This window comes from Leptodactylus fuscus, chromosome 5 (assembly GCF_031893055.1).
Source record: "Leptodactylus fuscus isolate aLepFus1 chromosome 5, aLepFus1.hap2, whole genome shotgun sequence".
Taxonomy (NCBI): domain Eukaryota; kingdom Metazoa; phylum Chordata; class Amphibia; order Anura; family Leptodactylidae; genus Leptodactylus; species Leptodactylus fuscus.
Genome location: NC_134269.1, coordinates 189,049,537 through 189,075,062, shown reverse-complemented (window position 1 = coordinate 189,075,062; position 25,526 = coordinate 189,049,537). Strand labels below are relative to the sequence as shown.

The 25,526-nt window shown below is 43.3% G+C and overlaps 1 protein-coding gene across 2 annotated transcripts in view; it reads right to left on the bottom strand.

Moving 5' to 3' along the window:
* LOC142203808 (LON peptidase N-terminal domain and RING finger protein 1-like) overlaps positions 1 to 25,270 on the bottom strand; it is a 46,355-nt gene extending 21,085 nt beyond the window's left edge. Inside the window, exons 1-5 of one of the 2 annotated variants that reach the window (XM_075274866.1) lie at positions 24,780 to 25,270; positions 16,806 to 16,924; positions 13,624 to 13,746; positions 11,543 to 11,701; positions 7,869 to 8,016 (exon numbers count right to left, since the gene is read on the bottom strand). In XM_075274866.1, coding sequence (XP_075130967.1) covers positions 7,869 to 8,016; positions 11,543 to 11,701; positions 13,624 to 13,746; positions 16,806 to 16,924; positions 24,780 to 25,080 — 850 coding nt within the window. In that variant the 5' untranslated portion in view covers positions 25,081 to 25,270. The remainder of the gene's footprint in view (positions 1 to 7,868; positions 8,017 to 11,542; positions 11,702 to 13,623; positions 13,747 to 16,805; positions 16,925 to 24,779) is intronic. The other variant, XM_075274867.1, reaches the window with a different exon arrangement.
* Positions 25,271 to 25,526: the final 256 nt, after the last annotated feature.

The following is a 25,526-nucleotide window of genomic DNA, read 5'->3' as shown; positions in this document are numbered from 1 at the left end:
CACTATCACTGCCTAGTGTCTAGCTCACCAGAGTACCGGAGGGTCCTCCAATAGGCTATAGTGTGTGGACACTATAATTATGTTATGTAGCTGGCTATAATGTGGGGGCACTGTAGTTATGTTATGTGGCTGGCTATAATGTGGGGGCACTGTAGTTATGTTATGTGGCTGGCTATAATGTGGGGGCACTGTAGTTATGTTATGTGGCTGGCTATAATGTGGGGGCACTGTAGTTATGTTATGTGGCTGGCTATAATGTGGGGGCACTGTAGTTATGTTATGTGGCTGGCTATAATGTGGGGGCACTATAGTTATGTTATGTGGCTAGCTATAATGTGGGGGCACTGTAGTTATGTTATGTGGCTGGCTATAATGTGGGGGCACTATAGTTATGTTATGTGGCTGGCTATAATGTGGGGGCACTGTAGTTATGTTATGTGGCTGGCTATAATGTGGGGGCACTGTAGTTATGTTATGTGGCTGGCTATAATGTGGGGGCACTGTAGTTATGTTATGTGGCTGGCTATAATGTGGGGGCACTGTAGTTATGTTATGTGGCTGGCTATAATGTGGGGGCACTGTAGTTATGTTATGTGGCTAGTTATAATGTGGGGGCACTGTAGTTATGTTATGTGGCTGGCTATAATGTGGGGGCACTATAGTTATGTTATGTGGCTGGCTATAATGTGGGGGCACTGTAGTTATGTTATGTGGCTGGCTATAATGTGGGGGCACTGTAGTTATGTTATGTGGCTGGCTATAATGTGGGGGCACTATAGTTATGTTATGTGGCTGGCTATAATGTGGGAGCACTGTAGTTATGTTATGTGGCTGGCTATAATGTGGGAGCACTGTAGTTATGTTATGTGGCTGGCTATAATGTGGGGGCACTATAGTTATGCTATGTGGCTGGCTATAATGTGGGGGCACTGTAGTTATGTTATGTGGCTGGCTATAATGTGGGGGCACTATTGTTATGTTATGTGGCTGGCTATAATGTGGGGGCACTGTAGTTATGCTATGTGGCTGGCTATAATGTGGGGGCACTGTAGTTATGCTATGTGGCTGGCTATAATGTGGGAGCACTGTAGTTATGTTATGTGGCTGGCTATAATGTGGGGGCACTATAGTTATGTTATGTGGCTGGCTATAATGTGGGGGCACTGTAGTTATGTTATGTAGCTGGCTATCACTGCCTAGTGTCTAGCTCACCAGAGTACCGGAGGGTCCTCCAATAGGCTATAGTGTGTGGACACTATAATTATGTTATGTAGCTGGCTATAATGTGGGGGCACTGTAGTTATGTTATGTGGCTGGCTATAATGTGGGGGCACTGTAGTTATGTTATGTGGCTGGCTATAATGTGGGGGCACTGTAGTTATGTTATGTGGCTGGCTATAATGTGGGGGCACTGTAGTTATGTTATGTGGCTGGCTATAATGTGGGGGCACTGTAGTTATGTTATGTGGCTGGCTATAATGTGGGGGCACTATAGTTATGTTATGTGGCTAGCTATAATGTGGGGGCACTGTAGTTATGTTATGTGGCTGGCTATAATGTGGGGGCACTATAGTTATGTTATGTGGCTGGCTATAATGTGGGGGCACTGTAGTTATGTTATGTGGCTGGCTATAATGTGGGGGCACTGTAGTTATGTTATGTGGCTGGCTATAATGTGGGGGCACTGTAGTTATGTTATGTGGCTGGCTATAATGTGGGGGCACTGTAGTTATGTTATGTGGCTGGCTATAATGTGGGGGCACTGTAGTTATGTTATGTGGCTAGTTATAATGTGGGGGCACTGTAGTTATGTTATGTGGCTGGCTATAATGTGGGGGCACTATAGTTATGTTATGTGGCTGGCTATAATGTGGGGGCACTGTAGTTATGTTATGTGGCTGGCTATAATGTGGGGGCACTGTAGTTATGTTATGTGGCTGGCTATAATGTGGGGGCACTATAGTTATGTTATGTGGCTGGCTATAATGTGGGAGCACTGTAGTTATGTTATGTGGCTGGCTATAATGTGGGAGCACTGTAGTTATGTTATGTGGCTGGCTATAATGTGGGGGCACTATAGTTATGCTATGTGGCTGGCTATAATGTGGGGGCACTGTAGTTATGTTATGTGGCTGGCTATAATGTGGGGGCACTATTGTTATGTTATGTGGCTGGCTATAATGTGGGGGCACTGTAGTTATGCTATGTGGCTGGCTATAATGTGGGGGCACTGTAGTTATGCTATGTGGCTGGCTATAATGTGGGAGCACTGTAGTTATGTTATGTGGCTGGCTATAATGTGGGGGCACTATAGTTATGTTATGTGGCTGGCTATAATGTGGGGGCACTGTAGTTATGTTATGTAGCTGGCTATAATGTGGGGGCACTGTAGTTATGTTATGTGGCTGGCTATAATGTGGAGGCACTATAGTTATGCTATGTGGCTGGCTATAATGTGGGGGCACTGTAGTTATGTTATGTGGCTGGCTATAATGTGGGGGCACTATAGTTATGTTATGTGGCTGGCTATAATGTGGGGGCACTGTAGTTATGTTATGTGGCTAGTTATAATGTGGGGGCACTGTAGTTATGTTATGTGGCTAGCTATAATGTGGGGGCGCTATAGTTATGTTATGTAGCTGGCTATAATGTGGGGGCACTGTAGTTATGTTATGTGGCTAGTTATAATGTGGGGGCACTGTAGTTATGTTATGTGGCTAGCTATAATGTGGGGGCACTATAGTTATGTTATGTGGCTGGCTATAATGTGGGGGCACTGTAGTTATGTTATGTGGCTAGTTATAATGTGGGGGCACTGTAGTTATGTTATGTGGCTAGCTATAATGTGGGGGCACTATAGTTATGTTATGTGGCTGGCTATAATGTGGGGGCACTGTAGTTATGTTATGTGGGTAGCTATAATGTGGGGGCACTATAGTTATGTTATGTGGCTGGCTATAATGTGGGGGCACTGTAGTTATGTTATGTGGCTGGCTATAATGTGGGGGCACTATAGTTATGTTATGTGGCAGGCTATAATGTGGGGGCACTGTAGTTATGTTATGTGGCTAGTTATAATGTGGGGGCACTGTAGTTATGTTATGTGGCTAGCTATAATGTGGGGGCACTATAGTTATGTTATGTGGCTGGCTATAATGTGGGGGCACTATAGTTATGTTATGTGGCAGGCTATAATGTGGGGGCACTGTAGTTATGTTATGTGGCTAGCTATAATGTGGGGGCACTGTAGTTATGTTATGTGGGTAGCTATAATGTGGGGGCACTATAGTTATGTTATGTGGCTAGTTATAATGTGGGGGCACTGTAGTTATGTTATGTGGCTGGCTATAATGTGGGGGCACTGTAGTTATGTTATGTGGCTGGCTATAATGTGGGGGCACTATAGTTATGTTATGTGGCTAGTTATAATGTGGGGGCACTGTAGTTATGTTATGTGGCTGGCTATAATGTGGGGGCACTATAGTTACGTTATGTGGTTGGTATATGTTGCTCGCACATATACTTGAACCCAAACAAGTCTGTTTTGACTAACCACAGAAAGAAAACTAATAGTAATAAAATCAGATTTTAATGTTTTTCACCTATATCCCTGTTAAAAAAAATGTTATGTGAACACATTAAGCATACAGTATGTGCCAGGAAGAGTCCAAGTGTATATAGACCAGGTATATAAACATATGGTGCCTATACATGGTGTGTAAAATAGAATACTTTCCTCCAACATAGAGATCAATTGTAATGTGAACAAAGCCTAACTATGACACAGTGCAGTTTTTATATTGCCCACTAGATGTCAGTACCATAGGCTACATGTAAAACTAGTGAAAAAAATCTAGAGGAAGATTAAAAGGGGTTATCTCCTCAAATATGGATATGACACACTAATGTCCATTCGGTAGATATCTGACCACTGCGACTATCAGCAATTGCTATGCTGAAGTGGCAATGGCGCTAGGACAGCACTCTGCCACTTTATCTCCTGGTTGGGCAGCCGCATGGACAGCAACTATCATGGTAGACCACGCAGCAGCCCAGAGAAAAAGCAGAGATCTGCTATATCACCTCCTGAAATACTAACATATTAACCCTTTATTTTATTGCATAAAGTATACATATCATAAAATACATCTAAAAACATTTGGTTTTTGATGCGATTTTCTGTGTTATTATAGTGGCGCAGTTAGGAACCACCGCCATATGGCCACTTAAAGGATTCAATGATTCATTGCATACACAGCAATGTGTGTGTATGTAATGATCTGGAGACAATCGGAGCAGACGCAGGACCGCCATGACTCACCTCTCCAAGTACTCGCCAGGGATGGGGAATGAATGTGCTAATGGAAGACTAAAATAAGAGGCGGGTGTTAATAGGATTTCAAGAAGGCGAAATAAAAGATGAAGTATGGGTGGAGGAAATAACACCCACATTATAATACCCCACTCATATCTCACTAGAGAGAATATCTACAGAATACTCCATTAGTCTGCAGCCCCATCCCATTATAATACCCCACTCATATTAGCACTACAGAGACAACGGCTATAGGCTACTCCATTAGTCTGGAGCCCAACTTATAATGTCTGTGACGTTGGAGATGTTTAGTGTGGGGAGGGGGGATTATTCTTAGGCCCACAAAGACCCATAGCAAACCAAAGACTAATACTGTAGTGGGTTTTCTAATGAAGTTTTGGAACTTACAATTCCTCGTTGTTTCCAATATCTCTTTGTGACGCACCATGCACCTGTGTAAGGCTCCATTTAGATCACTTTTTTACATCTATTCAGCCAATCCGTTTAAAAAAGGAGGGAATGAATGGCCATCCATTTATATAGGGATCAATGTTAAAATTTTTTATATATATATATATATATATATATATATATATACAGTCCTATGAAAAAGTTTGGGCACCCCTATTAATCTTAATCATTTTTAGTTCTAAATATTTTGGTGTTTGCAACAGCCATTTCAGTTTTATATATCTAATAACTGATGGACACAGTAATATTTCAGGATTGAAATGAGGTTTATTGTACTAACAGAAAATGCGCAATATGCATTAAACCAAAATTTGACCAGTGCAAAAGTATGGGCACCTCAACAGAAAAGTGACATTAATATTTAGTACATCCTCCTTTTGCAAAGATAACAGCCTCTAGTCGCTTCCTGTAGCTTTTAATCAGTTCCTGGATCCTGGATGAAGGGATTTTGGACCATTCCTCTTTACAAAACAATTCAAGTTCAGTTAAGTTAGATGGTCGCCGAGCATGGACAGCCCGCTTCAAATCATCCCACAGATGTTCAATGATATTCAGGTCTGGGGACTGGGATGGCCATTCCAGAACATTGTACTTGTTCCTCTGCATGAATGCCTGAGTCGATTTGGAGCGGTGTTTTGGATCATTGTCTTGCTGAAATATCTATCCCCGGCGTAGCTTCAACTTCGTCACTGATTCTTGAACATTATTCTCAAGAATCTGCTGATACTGAGTGGAATCCATGCGACCCTCAACTTTAACAAGATTCCCGGTGCCGGCATTGGCCACACAGCCCCAAAGCATGATGGAACCTCCACCAAATTTTACAGTGGGTAGCAAGTGTTTTTCTTTTAATGCTGTTTTTTTTTGGACGCCATGCATAACGCCTTTTTGTATGACCAAACAACTCAATCTTTGTTTCAACAGTCCACAGGCTTGTCCAAATGTGCTTTTACATACCTAAGGGGGCTCTGTTTGTGGCGTGGTTGCAGAAACAGCTTCTTTCTCATCAATCTCCCATACAGCTTCTCCTTGTGCAAAGTGCGCTGTATTGTTGACCGATGCACAGTGACACCATCTGCAGCAAGATGATGCTGCAGCTCTTTGGAGGTGGTCTGTGGATTGTCCTTGACTGTTCTCACCATTCTTCTTCTCTGCCTTTCTGATATTTTTCTTGGCCTGCCACTTCTGGGCTTAACAAGAACTGTCCCTGTGGTCTTCCATTTCCTTACTATGTTCCTCACAGTGGAAACTGACAGGTTAAATCTCTGAGACAACTTTTTGTATCCTTCCCCTGAACAACTATGTTGAACAATCTTTGTTTTCAGATCATTTGAGAGCGGGCTGTCCATGCTCGGTGACCATCAAACTTAACTGAACTTGAATTGTTTTGTAAAGAGGAATGGTCCAGAATACCTTCATCCAGGATCCAGGAACTGATTAAAAGCTACAGGAAGCGACTAGAGGCTGTTATCTCTGCAACAGGAGGATCTACTAAATATTAATGTCACTTTTCTGTTGAGGTGCCTATACTTTTGCACCGGTCAAATTTTGGTTTAATGCATATTGCACATTTTCTGTTAGTACAATAAACCTCATTTCAATCCTGAAATATTACTGTGTCCATCAGTTATTAGATATATCAAACTGAAATGGCTGCTGCAAACACCAAAATATTTAGAACTAAAAATGATTAAAATTAATAGGGGTGCCCAAACTTTTTCATAGGACTGTATATATATATATATATATATATATATATATATATATATATAATCAGTTTTTGGTCTGATCTTAGACTCCGCCTCCTCCCAGACGAGCCTCTGGCAGAACCAGCATTGATTGGCTGAATGCTGTGCACTGGCCAATCAACGCTGGTCAATTCATTCCTATGAGAAAAAGTCCGCTCCCTCGTAACAGCAAGCTTCCAGCTCTCCCGACTAGTAAGGACGAGCCTGCTGCAGAACCAGTGTTGATTTGCGGAATGCTATACACTATATAGCATTCGGCCAATCAACGCTGGCCCTGAATCAAATATTTACTGCTAATAGTGAGTAGTATTTGATCGAGTACAAATATTTTGAATACCGTAGTACTCGATCGAATACTACTCGCTCATCTCTACTAGTGATGCGTTGAAGTTTTATTTTGTTTGTTTGTTTTTCATGATTCCATAATTTTTTCCTCAGAATTGAGTGATTCCATTATTTATTCCCTGTGCTTGTTCTAAAGATCTAACTGTTACTTGCTACCACAATTATTTTTCTGGATTTTTTTTAGTGTTTCTTAAAGCCAGAAAGTTGCCATATGAAATGCCTTTAGTTTTTTCCATGGCTGTGATCTGCTTTTTTTCTACACAATTAAACAACTGAAGGAACATCCTCAGGGACTGGTGAGTCCATAATTTTTTACCAAGGACTGTATGAGTGATAAATCTATGGTAGAGGGACCTTTTTGTCCTCATAGACACAAGGGCCCAAGTGCAACTGCTACCTCTGTGCACCCTTCAGCTATGCCTGGGCACTGGTAGTAGTAATAGATATTTGCCAAAATTTACATTAATAAAATAGGGGATCCTTAACCCTGTCTATAATCTGCCCAAACTGGGTTACAAAGTCTGCTTTTTGGAGTCGTTTTCTAAGCCACGCCCCTTTCCGAACCAGGACTTGTCCAAATTTGAAGGATTTGTTTCCATAAATTCAGGACTATCCCAACAATTTTGGATTTATAAAGAAGACATGAGGGAGATTTGTGGATACTGGTGTTATACACCCCATCCATAACCCCATCACTGGCAAAGGATCTGCTTTTCTCATAAATGAGGCGTACCCCTCTGCCGGGCTGTGTCTCATAGCTCATAGCTGGCATAGATTTATTTACGCCAGATTTCTGCGCACTCCTGACACAAAAAAGAAAGAGTTCCAATTTTTGGGAATAAACCCCCCAAAACTTACAACCTTTTACACTTCCTCCACCAGAAAACTGGAATAGATGATGCAATAAATCTGCCTTATGGTCTCTTCTACACATAACCTCATGAACAGTCACTGTGATTATATACTCCATGTTCATTTCCAGTACTGACCTGTCAATCGGAAATGCTTACTTAATCTGTCTTTGTCCGGTGGGTCTGACTCCTCCATCTCCTTCCTCTTCTTCCGCTCTTGGTTTAAAGGTGTTGATGTCCCATCAGAAGGCTGGACCAATGGAGGAATCTTCTCGTCTCTGTCAATCTGAGGAGAATTTAAGTAGGAACGTCTTAATAAAAAAATATATGTAATAAGGTAGTGGTACTTTTGATGGTGCAATATTCCAGCCTGACGATGGATTGAGATACCCCATGTAGGTATCCCGGGTCTGTAACGCCCTAGTTCATTATACTCAGGATCAGACTGGCCCACCAGAGTACCAGAGGATCCTCCAGTCAGCCCACACCCTTAGGCTGAGTGCGCACAGGGTTTTTTGATCAGGAACCTGAGGCGGAGGCCACCTCAGGATCTGGTCCAAAATACGGGCATCCAGTCACGCACTCCACTCTGGATTAGGTCCAAATGAATGGGCCTAGTCGGGAGCAGGGAATGTCTTCAGGTGGATTCGCGAGGCGACTCCGCCTAATGAATGAGCACGTCCGTTCTTTTTTCCAGGAGCCGTCTTTTTGTTCAGGATTTTGAGGCGAATAGGGCCTCAAAATCCTGACCAAAATACCCCGTGTGAACTCAGCCTTCGGGCAAGTTCACACAAGGTTTTTTGGTCAGGATTTTGAGGCCATATCTGACTCAATATCCTAACCAAAAAAGATGGCTTCCTTTGAAATCAATGGGAACCGGTCAGTTCTTTTTTCCGGGAGCCGTCTGTTCCGGCTCCCGGAAAAAAGAAGCAAGGTGCTCATTCTTCAGGCCGAGTCGCCTCGCAATTTGGCCTGAAGAAACTCCCTCCTCCGGACTAGGCCCATTCATTGGGCCTAATCCAGAACGGAGTGCGCGGCTGGATGCTGATGCAGCGCACAGGCTTTCAGTCGCGGCTACCCAGTTTTTGGATTGGAACCTGAGGCAGCCTCCGCCTCAGATTCCAATCCAAAAAATCCTGTGTGAACTTACCCAGAGGAGTTTTACCAAGTTTTAACATCACAATCAGTAGGGCTGTGGAGTCAGAATCTGAACCAATTTTGGGTGTCTATTATAGAATTATTAATTTCTTATAATTAATAGATTTAGATATAAATCTATATAATATAGACTTAGATTTTTAATGAATTTGAGGATTTACTCCTTCTGACTGGTCATGGCTTTCAGCCATTTATGAAGGAGTCAGAGCAGGAGTCAGAGTCAGGCTGTCGTCGGCCCATCTGTCTGATCGGTAGTGGTCCAACCACCGAGACTCCCACAAGTCATGGGAAATGGGGTCTCTTTTCCCGTATCTGGACGGAGTAGTGGTCAAGCTGATCCATTCAAAGCTATAGGACTGGCAGAGATTGCGGAGCATGTATTCGGCTTCTCTTCTGTAGTCCAATAGATATGAATGAGCTGCAGCACTAATGCTTGGCCACTGCTCCGGTCATATACATGAGAAAACAACCCAGCAAGCAGAGCGATGAATATAGCTTAGGTAAGAAAATGTGGAGCAGATGAGCTATGACAGCTGTAACCTTATTGGCTGCAATGGGCCACTAGACCACTGTTCCCTTGTACCGGTTTTGATATATCCCCCCCATTGAGTCCCATTTCTGTCTACAAGGCTTGCTACATATCCATGAGAAGTCGGAAAATGACACGTGAATCTCTCACCATTCGGTATTTACTTTGTAAATTGGTTTTAACCTCAGTATTAACCATGGATTAGCATTCACATGCACAGGAGTAGCTTAATTTATACACTAGGGGGCTCCCTAAGATTGGTTAATCAAATAAATTACTTCGGTCTGCTGCGGGAATTGAAATTTTCATCTAGTCAATATTAAAAAAAAATATTATTTTTTTTTTTTTTTAAAACTGAGCCTGAGGTCTAATTCCCTTACAAATTCGGTGATAAATTCTGGATTACCAGATGCCGGATCAAAGGAATTTCCCAGTATTTTTAATTTTACAATTTCACTATTGTTATTACCAAATAACACGCCAAGTAAATTCATCAGGGGGCGGTTGTTGTCCGTTGGCAGCATGATGGATGTGCAGTGTCCATTTGTTTTTTTTTAACGTTAAGCCTGACTGAATTTTTATTATTATTAGAGATGAGCGAGTAGTATTCGATCAAATACTACGGTACTCGAAATATTCGTACTCGATCGAATACTACTCGCTATTCACAGTAAATATTCGATTCAGAGCCAGCGTTGATTGGCCGAATGCTATACAGTGTATAGCATTCGGCAAATCAACGCTGGTTCTGCAGTAGGCTCGTCCTTGCTAGTCGGAAGAGAGCTGGCAGCTTGCTGTTACGAGCGAGCTTACTTTTTCTCATAGGAATGAATTGACCAGCGTTGATTGGCCAGTGTACAGCATTCGGCCAATCAATGATGGTTCTGCCGGAGGCTCGTCTGTGAGGAGGCGGAGTCTAAGATTGGACCACAGCAGTCTCCATTGTGGTCCGATTTTAGACTCCGCCTCCTCACAGACGAGCGACCACCATTGATTGGCCGAATGCTGTACACTGGCCGATCAACACTGGTCAATTCATTCCTATGAGTAATAATACTATAATGCAGTCCATGCGCTTTAGCTGCACAGTGCTCCTCCTAAACACTCTACTCCTGCTACTCGTGGACTTGGTGACTCTCATTTAGTCGAATAGTGGTTTCCCCTGAAACAAGCATTTTTTCCCATAGACTATAATGGGATTCGATATTCGATCAAGTAGTCGAATATTGAGGCTCTACTAGAAACGAATATCGAATCTCAAATATTTCACTGTTCGCTCATCTCTAATTATTATTATTTTCTTTTATTTCTACAAAATAAATCATCTGGATGAAAACAGGGTCTCCAGCATACATAGTCATGCCTGTTGGACTAATTTGCAAGGTATGTTCACTATACCACTAAACGGTCCTACAACAACATGTAAGTGGTTTAGAAGAGATTTTGGTGGACTAGAGACCCGAGGGGAATGGAGCAGGAAGCAGACAGCACTGATTTCTGTGTAGTGGTAGATCTGTAAAGCTTAGCTACAATGGTAGCTGATCTGCAGTACCTAATCTGGCCACTACACAGAGAACGGCACTGTCTGCTTCCAGGTCCATTTTCAGTATATCAGCTGTTGAGAATGGCTGTTCGGTGCGGGTGTTTGGTGTCAGCTTTCGTTCTAATTAATGGGGCCTGTCTATGATGTACATGGTTAACCATTCATTTGACCAGCAAGAAAATTTGTCGCTTATTTGAAGTCTTAGTATACTGAATAGACTTTTGGGGCTGCTTTAGGGGCCGGCTTCTAAGTTAGGGTAGATTACTTAGTATAAGTTAGTTATTATTCTTTTTCACTAACAGATTTCTTGCCATACCAAGTTTTATTTTTTAGCTTCTGAAGACCCCTCCCCTCATATACTAACCAGAGGGAGATGTGCAGCCAACCAGAAAATATTTTTATCCCCACATTAGTGATGCGATACGCCAACAAACATGCGTCTGCACAATTCTCAGTTGATCATGGGAGCGTTTACACAGAGCAATGATCCAATATGAATGTTTATTCTCATGATCATCACCTGTGTACAAAGGCCTCGGGTGTGTAATATGTTTTTCAGTGTTTTTTATTGTGTAATATTACCTTATTGTTGGTACTGCAATCTTCTGACCCGATGGTGGCCGCTTCAAAAGGAGCTATGAGGGTGGAGGTGTCTACCATGGTCCGTTTCAAGACGCGAGACACCTCTTCCATTAAATCCTCCGGAGATGAAGGCACAAGACAACCCGAGCGTTTCAGTATCTATGGTTAATAATGGCATAGTAAAGGGGTATGTGGGTCAATAAAGGGTACTGCGCAAAATGTATGTAATAAAATAACTAAACAGACTTGCACGTAGCAAGCTAAAAAAAAACACTGTGTAAAAAAAAAAACATAACGACTACGCATGAGGGCGGGTTCACACCAGTGCCTGGTCGCCACTTTGTGGGTTTCTATCTTCTGCCCGAGAAACTGGACAGGAGACGGAAACCCAGCAGTCAGTGACCACCCATAAGCATCTTCTGGTCTCCGCGGCAAACCCGTTTGTTTTTTTTAACCGGACACAAAGTCCTGCATGTCTGACTTTGTGTCTGGTTAAAAAAAAACGGTTTCACCACGGAGAGGCAGAAGACTCTCACGGGCAGACACTTTTCAAACCCATACATTTGAATGGGTTTGCAAAGTGACTGTCGGTTTCCGTCTCCTGTCCAGTTTCTCAGGCAGAAGACGGAAACCTGCAAAGAGCAGACCGGGCGCAGGTGTGAATCCACCCTGACAGTGTTTTTCATTGCAATTTTTTTCTGCAGATTTTCTTCCCTTATTAAATCTATAGGGAAAACATTTGCATCTCCGCTGATAGAATTAATATATTTGCATTTTTTGCAGCTTTTCCGCAACATTTTATATTTCGCAACATGTGGAAGGGATTAGCCCTAATCTCATTCATTTTTTAGCTGTAGATCACTATTTGGGGCCTTAGCCTAAGACCAGGGCCCCACGTAGTGTAAATGTGAAAAACCGCAGCGTTTTAGAATACCTGCACAGTGGATGGGATTCTGGCTACTCTCATCCACACATTGCAGAAAAATATCTCCAGCAGACATGCTGCGATTTCCAAAACCATTGCGTTTTTGTAACTCGCAGCATGTCAATTATACCTACAGAAACAGCAGCATTTTCCCTATAGGTATAATTCAAGCAGAAAGTCCACAAAGGAAACCTCTGCGGACTTTCTCTGAAAAGTGCTGTGGGAAAAACTGCAATGCATTTCCACCACAGTCGTTCCCACAGTGTTTTTTGGCTGCAGCTCGCTGCGCGGGGCCTTAGCCTCAAAGGGTTTTCCCATAGGAGACATTCATGGCATATCCCCAAGACATGCCATAATCAACATGTCACCTATGGGACCCACACCTATCTCTAAAATGAGTCCCCCCAGTCTCATGCCCCGCTACCTACCTGGCCACGACCTTGTTGAGAAGACTTTCAGCTATGGTCAGGCTTTATGGAAATAGCATAGATCTCAGCTATAGAGGCTGCAGAAGGGGGCTCAATTTAGAGATAGGCACAGATGCTTGTCTATCAGATGTTTATGGGAAAACCCATTGAAGGCTGAAACCCCATGTTGCGGAAACTCAGCTTTTTTTGTTGCAGTTTTTGAGCCAAAGCCAGGGGTGGAATGAGCAGAAGGGAGAAGTAAAAGAACTTCCTATATATTTCCCATTCCTTTTGTAGCCATTATTGTCTTTGGCTCAAAACCCGCAGCAAAATCTGCAATAAAAAAGCTGCATTCCTGCAAAGTGGGGCCTTAGGGCCCCTTCACACGGAGTAAATGCGCCGCGCATTGTGGCGCATTTACGGCGCGTGTACGCCGCGTTTTTTTACGGTGCGCGATTACGCCGCGTTAACGCCGTGTTAACGCGGCGTAATCGCGCACCGTAAAAAAACGCGGCGTACACACGCCGTAAACGCGCCACAATGCACGGCGCGTTTACTCCGTGTGAAGGGGCCCTTAGCCTAAAGGGTTCTGAGCATGATAAAGTTGCAGATTGTTGGAGGTCCTTGGATGTTGGCACGTCTGTGCAGGATGGCCGGCATCTGCTCTCCCATTGAAGTGAATGAATGCCTCACCCAGTACTTGTTAGTCTACATTCAGTCGGTGGCTCCGATTAGTAGGTATGCCTTACCTGTTCAATCTCATGACAGGCTGTCACAAAATGTGGCTTTAAGGCTAGGCATTGTTGAAATTCCTTAAGAGCCTCGTCCTCTTTGTTCATATGAAGGAGAGCCATTCCCTTTCTGTAGTATCCCTATAAAATACAGCACAATGAGAAAACCAGCAAACTATACACAGATGTTAAAGGGGGTCCCTATCCAAATCTTAGTTACCACAACCACTGAGGAAGCAGTACAGTATGGGATCACTTGTGTGCCTATGGATGACACACATGTGAAAAGAGATATATAGAAGCCTCATCTAGGGCCAGGCTCAGTGAACATGTCCTCCTAATAGGTGGGTGGGGGATTTCAAAAGTAAGAACCCCATCCAAGTCATTTATAGCATATGTCGAAAATAAGAAAACCCTTTAAGTTCTGAAATTTTCTAAGCTTAAAGGGTTTCCCCAGTTGAATGTAGATAAAGTTCAATGAAACGTTATATAACTGGTTAATATACTTTGTGCTTCTGTTCGTCACCAATACCTTTACTTTTACATTCCCTATAAAATAATCATTTTTTGGAATTCTGCATTTTCCGTTCCTCTGTTATTCCCCCTGGAAATGTATGAATAAATTGACAACTAGGTGTTCCCATTCCCCTTGTCAATAGGATACATCCCTATGTATTGACATGGCCATTGTGGGCAGCCACACGCCTTCTTTCAGTCAAATGTCAATTACATTTCCAGGAAGAACAATAGAAGGGCAGTACAGTGGGAACCAAGAAAATCCGCTCCAGTATTGTTATTTTATGGGGAATACAAATGAAAACTGATAAGTCAGGAGAGGTGACATGTCCTCTGTAAAGAATTACTGGAGGGCTTTGTTCTGATCGGTCCAGTTCATGGTTGTCAGAGTAGTTCACTATGTTTTTAGGCAGATCCCTACATCCCCATTCATCAGTATATCTATCACCGCTCTGTACTGAGCTCTTATAATGAACCAGACCCATAAATCATTGAATAAAGGTCAACAAGTCTGGAAGCGTCTAGAAATCTTGAAGCTTTAGTACACTAATACTGTGGCCATACAGTATAGATTGCTATCAGTCAATAGCTATTCTCCCTGACTTCTCCATACACATGCAGGCTTGGACTGGGTGAGAGTGCATGTGTTCTTCAGAGGAAAAAAGGGAATAAGCATGACACTTAGCAGCAGTCTATCTTACTTGAACACAAAGGATTGAAGATTGTCAGAAAAAAGTTGGGACAACAATTGTATACACAGACAAACACAGACATGGACACATCTGTATATCTTAGACACTATTCATTCTGTTATTGTCACAGCACAGTAATCAGATATCTGCCTGGTAATGAGCTGTGTACCTGTGTGTCATCACATGACCATGGACTATGAATCACATGACTATGGACTATGAATCACATGACCATGGACTGGTTTTTAGCCACTGGAAGTAAACAAAGAATAAATGACAGCAAGCAGAGATCTAGAAAACCAAGAGGAATTGTTACAGAAAGTATATTGTAAAATTGTGTATCTTTTATTATACAAACAATAACATTTGTCTCTCAATATTGGTCTGAAATTGGACATCCCCTTTAAAGAAGACCTTTAATGTTCTCTGACATCAGCGTTATTATAGATCTCAAGATAGCTGCCGATTGTGCCCCATTGCCAGAGATATAGGTGCCGTTATTTTCGGTACCGATAACCCTCCACTGTCAGAAGAGTGTGCCTTACAGCCCAGTCTCAGTGTGAAGAACGTGCCCCCTGACAGTACAAGGCTATGGAAGAGTGCAAGGCTGTAGCCATGATTCTCCATGTGGGCGGGAACCTTTATGTAACTTTCCAGGGGCCGTATCTTTTGAATGGGAGAACAGATTTAAAATAGAAAAACACCAAATTGATCAGGGGATTGGTAAGAATCAAATGGTGTATGGCATTCCGCATGTTGTACTAGGTGACTGGTCCTCTTTAAAGAGGTCTGAAAAGCACAATGGCATACATCTAACAGATGCTTATTGGTTTATATCTTTGGAACGGCTGAATGGATTTGGATAAAGACTGGTCCTCTCTAAACCAATGTCCCATTATTATCCAACCAACACAATTATCATGGTGGTGAGCAGCTCTGCCAAATAATTCAGTACCTACTGATTTTGAAAGAATAGAAATTAGGGATTGTAAGCATTGTCTACGCATCCATATACAGCGCTATTGTGAAGTACAGACACAACAATCCCATACAATTATAGATACTAAACTCCCAACCTTGTCCTTATATGGAACAGACTCTATTTGATGCCCAAGTTCTGAATTTAAAGGGATCCTATAAGTAAAACTGCATTTTCTCTCGCTAATACGTAGGAATAGCCTTAAGAAAGGCTATTCTTCTCCTACCTTTAGATGTCTTCTCTGCGCCGCCGTTTTGTAGATATCCCGGTTTTCATCTGTATGCAAATCAGTTTTCTCGCAGCACTGGGGGCGGTCCCCAGTGCTGTGAGAGAACTCTCCAGCGATGGCCTCTTCTTTCTCTGGAACGCCCTCTCTGCGACGTGTTCTTCGAATGGCACCTACTGGCTGTAAATGGGACGCATGCACAGTCGGCTCTGCCATGCCTGCAGCCATTTTTTTTATGGCCGCTTACACAGTACGCTTGTGTAAAGTCATTTGCATACCGATGAAAACCAGGATATCTATGGATATCTACCTACGGCAGCGCAGAGAAGACATCTAAAGGTAGGAGACGAATAGCCTTTCTTAAGGCTATTCCGACGTGGTAATTAGATAAAAAGTTGCTTTAATGGTAGAATCCCTTTAAGGCTATTCCTATGTGTTAGCGAGAAAAAAATGCAGTTTTAATTATATAATCCCTTTAAAGAGTTTGCTTCAGAATTAGAAAACATGGCTTCCAAAAACAGTGCTACACCTGCTCATGGGTTGTGTCTGGTATTGCAGTTCCGCTCCATTAAAGGGAATAGGGCTGACATGCAATAGCACACTCAATATGGAGAGTGGAGTAATGCTTTTTTTATTTAGGAGAAGGCAGACAGGGTTTTCTAACCCTGGATAACACCCTTAAATAACCACCCTGACATTACCTTAACACCCCCCACCCCACACACAGACAGCTATGCCCCTGCCCTGGAGGGTACGTTATATTATTATATAGCTGATTTATACTCACCTCTGGGTTTTGTGGCTGCAGATCACAGATTGCCTCGGCTTCCCGCAATGATTCTGGGAACTGCTTTAAACTCAGGTACACCTGGGAGCGCAAGACCCTCAAGGGAACAGCATCAGGAGCTGAAAAATACATTTTCCATATTACCTTACACTGTAAGAATTTCAGGGTGCTTAAACAATGTAGAATATGTTGGTACAGTCACATGTAGGAATTTGCCACGGATTTGAGAGCGGATTCCGCCCCTGAATCTTTAGCAGATTCTGCCCCAAATCTGCCGCATTGTTTTCAACGGGAGGCAGAGATTACAGCAGGAGGCTAAAAAGATCAGCGTCCTGCTTGATCTTGCCAGGGATTCCAGCTAGACGGAAAACGAAGAGGAATTTCTTCGTAGCCTAAAGGAGGAATCTTCAATATACAGTAAATGATTTCTTATCTTTATCCATGCGTGTGGCCCAGATGTGTCACCTCCCTGTAAATTGGGACATTCACAATACAAAAATTTGGAATATTGTGATAATGACAGATGATGTTATCCAAAGGGGCCACAGTGATGTTATTTTGCTAAGAACATGTGTTATATTCTAATGACATATAGGTAGTCATGGGGGTGGAGCTGACCCTTAGAAGAATCATGCTATTGTATTGATGCCCCACAGGCCTCCTATGGCATCTGATTCATGCAGATAAAGCCAAGGCCAGTACATCTCATGTACTAAGCCCGTGGCTCCGAAAGTTGGGAAAACTGGCCAGGATAACACTTTAATTCAGTGTCTCCACCCACATGACTCTTTACAGATCATAAGACAATACAGTAGCATTCATTGTATCTATGTTATGTCTGCATCTGCCAGAATCAGAAGAACATAGCAGCCAAAGACTCATGAGACCTGGGGCAAAAACTTAGCTTGATACCCTTTATGCAACTTTACAACCATCAGCCACATCCCATCTGTACATTTTAGCAGCACTTAGATTTCCCTTTCTTTATCTATCTAAATCTACACCGCCATATACAATTGTTCTCAACATGTCTGTGCACACATCATTGCCATTCCCTGTTGGTGTCCTCCATACTGTAATTATGTCCCATTACACACCACAGCCTCCCCCACAGAATCCTTCCTTGACTATATGCTGCTGCCCAACTGCTATTTGTCATTAAATGGTTAATGTTCTCCTTTCTGACAGTGGAAGGCTATGTATCACAAATCTTCTCACTACAGTGCACCCAGAGGGCAGGTGGAATACATTTACAATACACAAGACTGCCTGACATCAAAGGGAATCAGAAAAGAGGTCAAAGGAGTTTATCTAGTGCTCGGGTGATAAAGGGGACCTGTGGGCCCCCCTGACTTCTGAGCCCAGTTGATCATTAAGGTTACCTAATACCATCCTCGTTCTGGCGCCTAAATCTTCCTAATGGGCTGTCTTAAACATGAATCACAAACCTTAGGGTGGATTCACATATGGTGTCATTTAAGTCTTGCATAAGGATTTTGGTGTAGACAAGAATATAGACACAGAGATCTTGAAAATAGCGAAGAACTAGAACAGAAGTTATTCTGAAGAACACAACATTCCTTCTACAGAGTTCAAGCCTGAGTTATATAAAACTGGTTAGAAGTTCTAAAGAAGCCAATGTGTCCTGTGTTATATAACAGGTGACAGGGAAGTTACATAACGTCACCCGGAGCCAAACAAGGGCCGTACACACCATGTACACACACCCAGAAGACGTCACCCAGGTACCTGTAAACAACCTGTTAGATAAAGAGCTGTCACCTGATCCTCCTATCTATTTAGGGAATGTAATATTCATGGATACTTCATCGCATTCTCAGTTTTCAGGTTGCCAGACAACAGCGCAGAATCTTATAATATAAGACGACTCCTGGAGTGAAAGTTTCTACAAGCATAAACAGCTGGAGAGATAATGTATCAGCGAAAGGCTACGCTCATACGACCATTAATAATGTCCAATAGACACTAACAGTAGTGTTCCCATTGACTGTAATGTAAACAACATGATGTGCGCTGTTTGTTCTGCCTTGTTTGTTTGCTTTGTAACAGAAGAAAAAGTCGGAAAAGTAAAAAACATGACAAAAGAAAATTTCCATCATCTTTTTTTACATTGAGTTGAATAGAGACCCGATGATGGGGGCTCAGTCTGCACCTGTTATTTCATGTCCGTTGCACTCATCCTGTGACGGACATTAAATAACAGTAGAATCGACCTACCCTAACTCTGATAAGTGTAATATTTAAAGGGATTGTCCACATTAACTTTTCTTTATATGAGGCTGGTAAAGGTTAAAAAATAAAAAACACACTATACTCACCTGTCTCCGGTGCTTCGGTGTCTTTCACCGCAGTCCAGCCCTGCTGCTCTGGTGTTTTGTTTTGGCCTTTGTGAATGATATCCCGGTTCCTTTACTTAGGCTGCTGAGTGGCGGACACGTGTGGTAGGTACTTCCGCCAAAACAAGACATCAGAGCAGCAGGACCGTACCGCAGTGAGAGAACCCAGAACACCAGGGACGGGTGAGAATGTTTCTTTTTTCACCTTCATGGCTTCATATAAAAAAACTGGTTACCCTGGACAACCCCTTTAAGGAGGAAGTCGATCTGCACAGGGATCGGGAGGGATGGGTTCCATTTACAAATATGTGCCCTCCTGAACTAAAGTGTTGAACCTCTCCACCTGTATGAAGAACACAATCAGAATAAAATCTGTCCATAAGATAGAGGATAAATACCAGATCAGTGAGGGCATGGTGTAAACTAGGAACAGCGGGGCCCCGTGGTGAACTTTTGAAATGCACCCCCCCCCAACCGACACCCGCTGAAGACCCCAATTGACCCATACACACATTCCTGCATTCTCTATTATTCCCCTTAGTGGCCCCGTACACATTATTATAACGCATAGTGGTCCCTGCACACAGTATTGTGGTCCCTGCACATAGTATTATAACCCATAGTGGCCCCTGCACACAGTATTATAACCCATAATAGCCCCTGCACACATTATTATAACCCATAGTGGCCCCTGCACACAGTATTATAATCCATAGTGGCCCTGGCACACAGTATTATAACCCATAGTGGCCCCTGCACACAGTATTATAATCCATAGTGGCCCCTGCACACAGTATTATAACCCATAGTGGCCCCGGCACACAGTATTGTAATCCATAGTGGCCCTGGCACACAGTATTATAACCCATAGTGGCCCCTGCACACAGTATTATAATCCATAGTGGCCCCTGCACACAGTATTATAACCCATAGTGGCCCCGGCACACAGTATTATAATCCATAGTGGCCCTGGCACACAGTATTATAATCCATAGTGGCCCTGGCACACAGTATTATAACCCATAGTGGCCCCTGCACACAGTATTATAATCCATAGTGGCCCTGGCACACAGTATTATAACCCATAGTGGCCCCTGCACACAGTATTATAATCCATAGTGGCCCCTGCACACAGTATTATAACCCATAGTGGCCCCTGCACACAGTATTATAATCCATAGTGGCCCCTGCACACATTATTATAACCCATAGTGGCCCCTGCACACAGTATTATAATCCATAGTGGCCCCTGCACACAGTATTATGCCCCATAGTGGCCCCTGCACAAAGTATTATGCTCTATAGTGGCCCCAGTACACAGTATTATGCCCCATAGTGGCCCCTACAGACAGTATTATGCCCCATAGTGGACATCCATGAACAATTATTATACTCTGAGGTCTTTTCAGACCCCAGAGTATAATAATCGGAGACCAAGAGGGGATACAAACATAAAAAAAACACTGTTACTAACTTATCTCCGGCTCCACTGCAGTCCTCGGTGGTGACGTCATATGACCCGGGACGTCACATCACCGGGACGTCCCAATCATGTGACTTCAGGGAGCATCCAGAAGTAGGCCCAAACCTGCCCGAAGAGTGGAAAGGTAAGTAACATGTTTTTTTAATGTTACTTTACCTCCCCTGGACCTCCAATCATTATACCCAGATTATAATAATGATGTTTTGGGGGCCTGCGGCATCACTTACAGAACCTGAGGATCAGTAAGTAATTAGGGCTCGTTACCGGTTGGAGTTACTCTAGTCGGTAACAGCCTATTAAGAAAAGAAAAAAACGCAGGGGTAGAGGCTGTCACCGGGCCCCTAATGTCCCGAACCCTGTGGCAGCCGCTAACCCTGCTACCCCAGTAATTACGCCCCTAAGTGTGAGGGTTCAACCCCTGCTAATCCTGAGAACAGGGGATAATTCCTACAATTGTGAATTCAACCTGACCTGTATTTCAGCAATCTCAAGCGCTACTCATTTTTCTGCCACATGTGGACAGAATTTTCAAAACCCATTCACATGTCTTGTAAATCCTTGTGGACTTGTGGTGTGGACTCCATCCCACGGCAACTCTGCAGCATCTAAACTTGGCCTAAAGGGTGAGCCATTGATTTACGGGTGAAACTGGAGAAGCAGCTTTCTGTATTCCAATGGATAACTATTTTCCTTGTGTTCATACTAATGCCAGTTCTCCGTCGCCTGAACAATGGCAGACCGTTAAAACAGCAGTTATACACATAGACCAGGGATTCAAAAAGTCTTCTGTGCAGAACTTATTTCTCCACCGTTTTTAACAGTCTCTCCAATGGAGTCTACAACAAGAAACTTTGAAGATGTCAACCCAACCCTAAGCACGAGACCCTCATAAGACCGTAAATAAGGTGCCAACACACATTAGATTAACGTCAGCCAAACCCACCAATTTCGGATGTCTGAGGGTCTGCCAACTCTCCTCCGACACAAGATGGGGAATAAAAGAAGGACCAGGCTTTTTACTCTGAGGTGAAATAAGGCAAAGCCAGGGGTGTCAGATAGCAGCTTGCAATCCTCTCCTCATGGAGAAAACACGCACACTCGGCCAAGAACACATGGGGGAGTCAGAAAGAATAGCTGATCATTTGCTACTGAAAGTGTATGACCACCAGTAGACGTCACAACATAGAGTAGTCCTCTGGGGCCTAGGGTGACTTGTTTGGAGATTATATTAATAACAAACTGTAACAATTTTGTTACTGTCCCACATTCCACCTATATAATGGGGTGCATAAGGTGTCAGTCAATGTAAAGTTGAAAGCGGCAGAGGAAGGAGGAAGATGTCCTACGTGCAGCACTTTTTCCTCAGACAGTATGACAGAGTCTCCAACAGAGAAGTGACCTATGTCTTAAGGAGTCAACTTTGTTTTATAACATAATAAGGGCTCGTTCACATCTGCGTTGTTCGGTCCTTATTGCAGGTTTCCGTTTCCTGCATAAAACAGATGCAGGAGACGGAAGCCTGCAGGAGACTTTCTCCCCATTCATTTGAATGGGTGAGAAAGCTGTCCGGCCGTTTTGCGCTCTCCGCCGCGAAACCGGGTTTTATAATCCGGACACAGAGTCGGACATGCACTACTCTGTGTCCGGATAAAAAAATCCGGTTTCGCGGCGGAGAGCCTAAAACGCTCACCGCCGTGCACGGCCGGACCCGGTCTATGGTTTCCGTCTTCTGCCATGCAGAAGACGGAAACCATAGTACGGAGACCCTGAACGCAGGTGTGAACCCAGCGTAATAGTACCTAACGCAATAAGTGTTCAGGTGAAGAGTCGCATTAGTCTGCCATTGTTTCATAGCTGCATACACTTGGTTACATTTATTGGCAGGTGCACCAAGGGATAGAGTATGTTATGGATTTTGAAGGGTAGGTATGAGATGATCTTGGTCTTCCCTCCACGGCAAGTGCCACTGTGAAATCAATGGCAGAAATGCAGGCTTTCATGCAGGTTAAATGCATGAATAAGTCTCGGTTCAAATTTGCACCCAGCTCTTGGTTGTCTGGGCCCTGTACAATGGGGAGACGGACTACCAAAACTGTGGTTACTTACTGACGGACCCTACAAACTATAATAGGGTCCGCCGTTTTTATACTGAAACCAGAAGAGAAAAAATTCCTCCGTACAGGCAGAGGCTCTGGGACAGATGTGAACTTAGCCTAAGGCTCCATTTTTTTACAGCCATTTTGCACCCGAGGGGCAGGCGTTTTCACGGATCCCTTATACATTACATGAAAACGGACAAAAATAGACCATGACCTATATGTTGATGGTCCATAACAGCAGACTGTTATAATATCAGACATGTGAATAGCCCCCATTCACCGACCGTGGAATGAATGTGGCCATGTGACAGCCATTAAAAAAAAATCAGCCGATATTCACATTGTGCAAATACAGGGTAACAGGTGTCATTATGAAAACTAATACCTGGAAGGTCTGATACATACAGTAAAAAGCGCACATCCAGGAATCAAAAAGATTTTTTATTAATTCGTATAATTATATGTTCATTAGTGAAATCATATAATATATTCAATAATTCATAAAAACAACAACACAGCCACAAAACATGATACACAATATATCCTAGGATATATAATATTTATATATCAGAAGGCTGATCAGAAGGGCCAGCTCTGTCCTGGGGAGCCCCTTGGACCCAGTACAGGTGGTGGGTGACAGACGGATACTGTCTGTGGTGACCTCCATGCGGAAGAACAAATCCCACCCCATGTATGAGACCTTGATGGGACTTGGCAGCACTGTAAGTGACCATCTGTTTCACCCCAAGTGTGAGAAGGAGCACTATCGCAAGTCCTTCCTTCCAACCGTGACCAGGCTGTATAATCTACATCAGACCAAGCGAAGATCACTCCGAACAGAGAACTTAATGATCCTGAAGTCTTCCTTCTTTCTTCTTCTGTTCCTTAGCTGCTATGGACTCCTAGTATACTTTGTCTTCTCAGAATATGTGTGTCTACTTCTGTAATATATTACTGTTTATTATCCTGTATCTGTATTACTATGCTGCTGTAACATACTGAAATTTCCCCACTGTGGGACTATTAAAATTAAATAAATAAGAATATATATATATATATATATATATATATATATATATATATATACATTCAAATACATATATACACACATACATATATAAATACAAAATCACTAACTTCTATAACAAATCTATACGGTATAAGCTATAAGAGTGTCTTTTGGTATACCCTAGGTTGGTACACACTGGCATAACATTTTTTTCACTAGTAGTACCCTAGAGACATTGTAGGGCTGATCTGGAAAATCAAATAAGTCTAGTTACGTCACGAACAACAAGGTTACATGACATTACATAATGTGCCACGGTATAGCCATGATGTCTACGCGTTGGCATGAGTGCAGGTTGAAACAAAGTAACATGCCCAAAGGTATAGCTATAGAGGATACAGAGATAGCAATCACTACTAGGCCCTGGAGCTATAGATAACACTAATGGGGGCCACTATATAATTTGCATTGGGGCTCAGGTTCAAGTTATGACAAGTTACGCCTCTGCCTATGCCACAACACTAGCCCACAATCTGCATCTATTCCCATCCGGATCACACATGCCAACCTTATAAGGAGGTCCTGAGTATCACTCCGCCAGCACTGGACCAGCCAAGCTTGGGTCAGATGGGGACACAATCTCCATCTCGTAGATGACAATATCACATAATAAAATAAAATCAGAATATTCAGGTTATCTTAGGCTAGAGCTACGTGGTGACCTTTAGCTTAACCAAAGAAAGCCATGTCACCCTGCGACTCCTTCTGCAATGTAAGTGAACAACAGTCACATTGTGATCCCCAGGGTACTGCCACTTCCTAGTCGTGAGAAGATCCAGTAGTGCTGGGAAAGGGGGTTTGCGACTAAAAGTCACAGTCGCAGCACCCTCTTTTTTGCGATGCAATTCCATTCACTTACATTATTGAAGGAGTTTCAGGGCAACTCGACGTACCTTGGTCGCTCAATGGGTGTCGTGTAGCCCAAGCCTAAAAGGCATCTTCGTTTAACCCTTTCACGTTCCTTACCCATGACTATTCCCTTGCAGGCTACCGTCACAGCCTCCTCATACTGCTGAATGGAGATCAAGTCCTCCAGATCCCTTGTGATCCTCTTCACTTTAGTGTCCATGTCCAGGCACTTGTCCAGCAAACCGGATAAGAGCGTGTTGCACCTGAGCTCCTGGGCACCTCTGACCTTTAACCTTTCCTTGCAGACCTGGCACTTGCCGTTGGCATGTAGACATTTCTTACAAAAAGTGTGCCCGCAGAGTAAAGTCACAGGTTTCCAGAGGGTCTGCTGGCAGGATGGGCAACTGAAGAGTTCCATGGTGCTGCAAAATATTCAAAAAAGAAGTCGTCAGCTAGCAGGGGGGCATTGTGGTGGAGCAGCTGGTGAGGAGCACTGACATGCAACACAAAGAACAGCTGACTGTCAACCAGATGTGGGCAGGACAAGTGCTGGGAGAGAGTTAGAGCCTGCACTTCCAAAAAAAAGCAGCTAGGGCAGGCAGTACATATAGGGTACAGCACAATGCCCCTGCCCGGTGCCACACAGGCCACCAAGGAAATAACCCAAAGCAATGCCACAGTCATGTAACATGTGCAGCTGCATTACATAAAGTCTGCGGTCACATGACGCGCCCGGCGCCTTCCTATTGGCTGCGGCGCGGCTCCCTGCCCTTGTTGTGAAACAGCCGAGAGTCTGTGTTTCATAATGGTCACATAAGCGGAGGGAGGAGGGAGATGTGAGGGGAGACGGGTGACGGCTACACG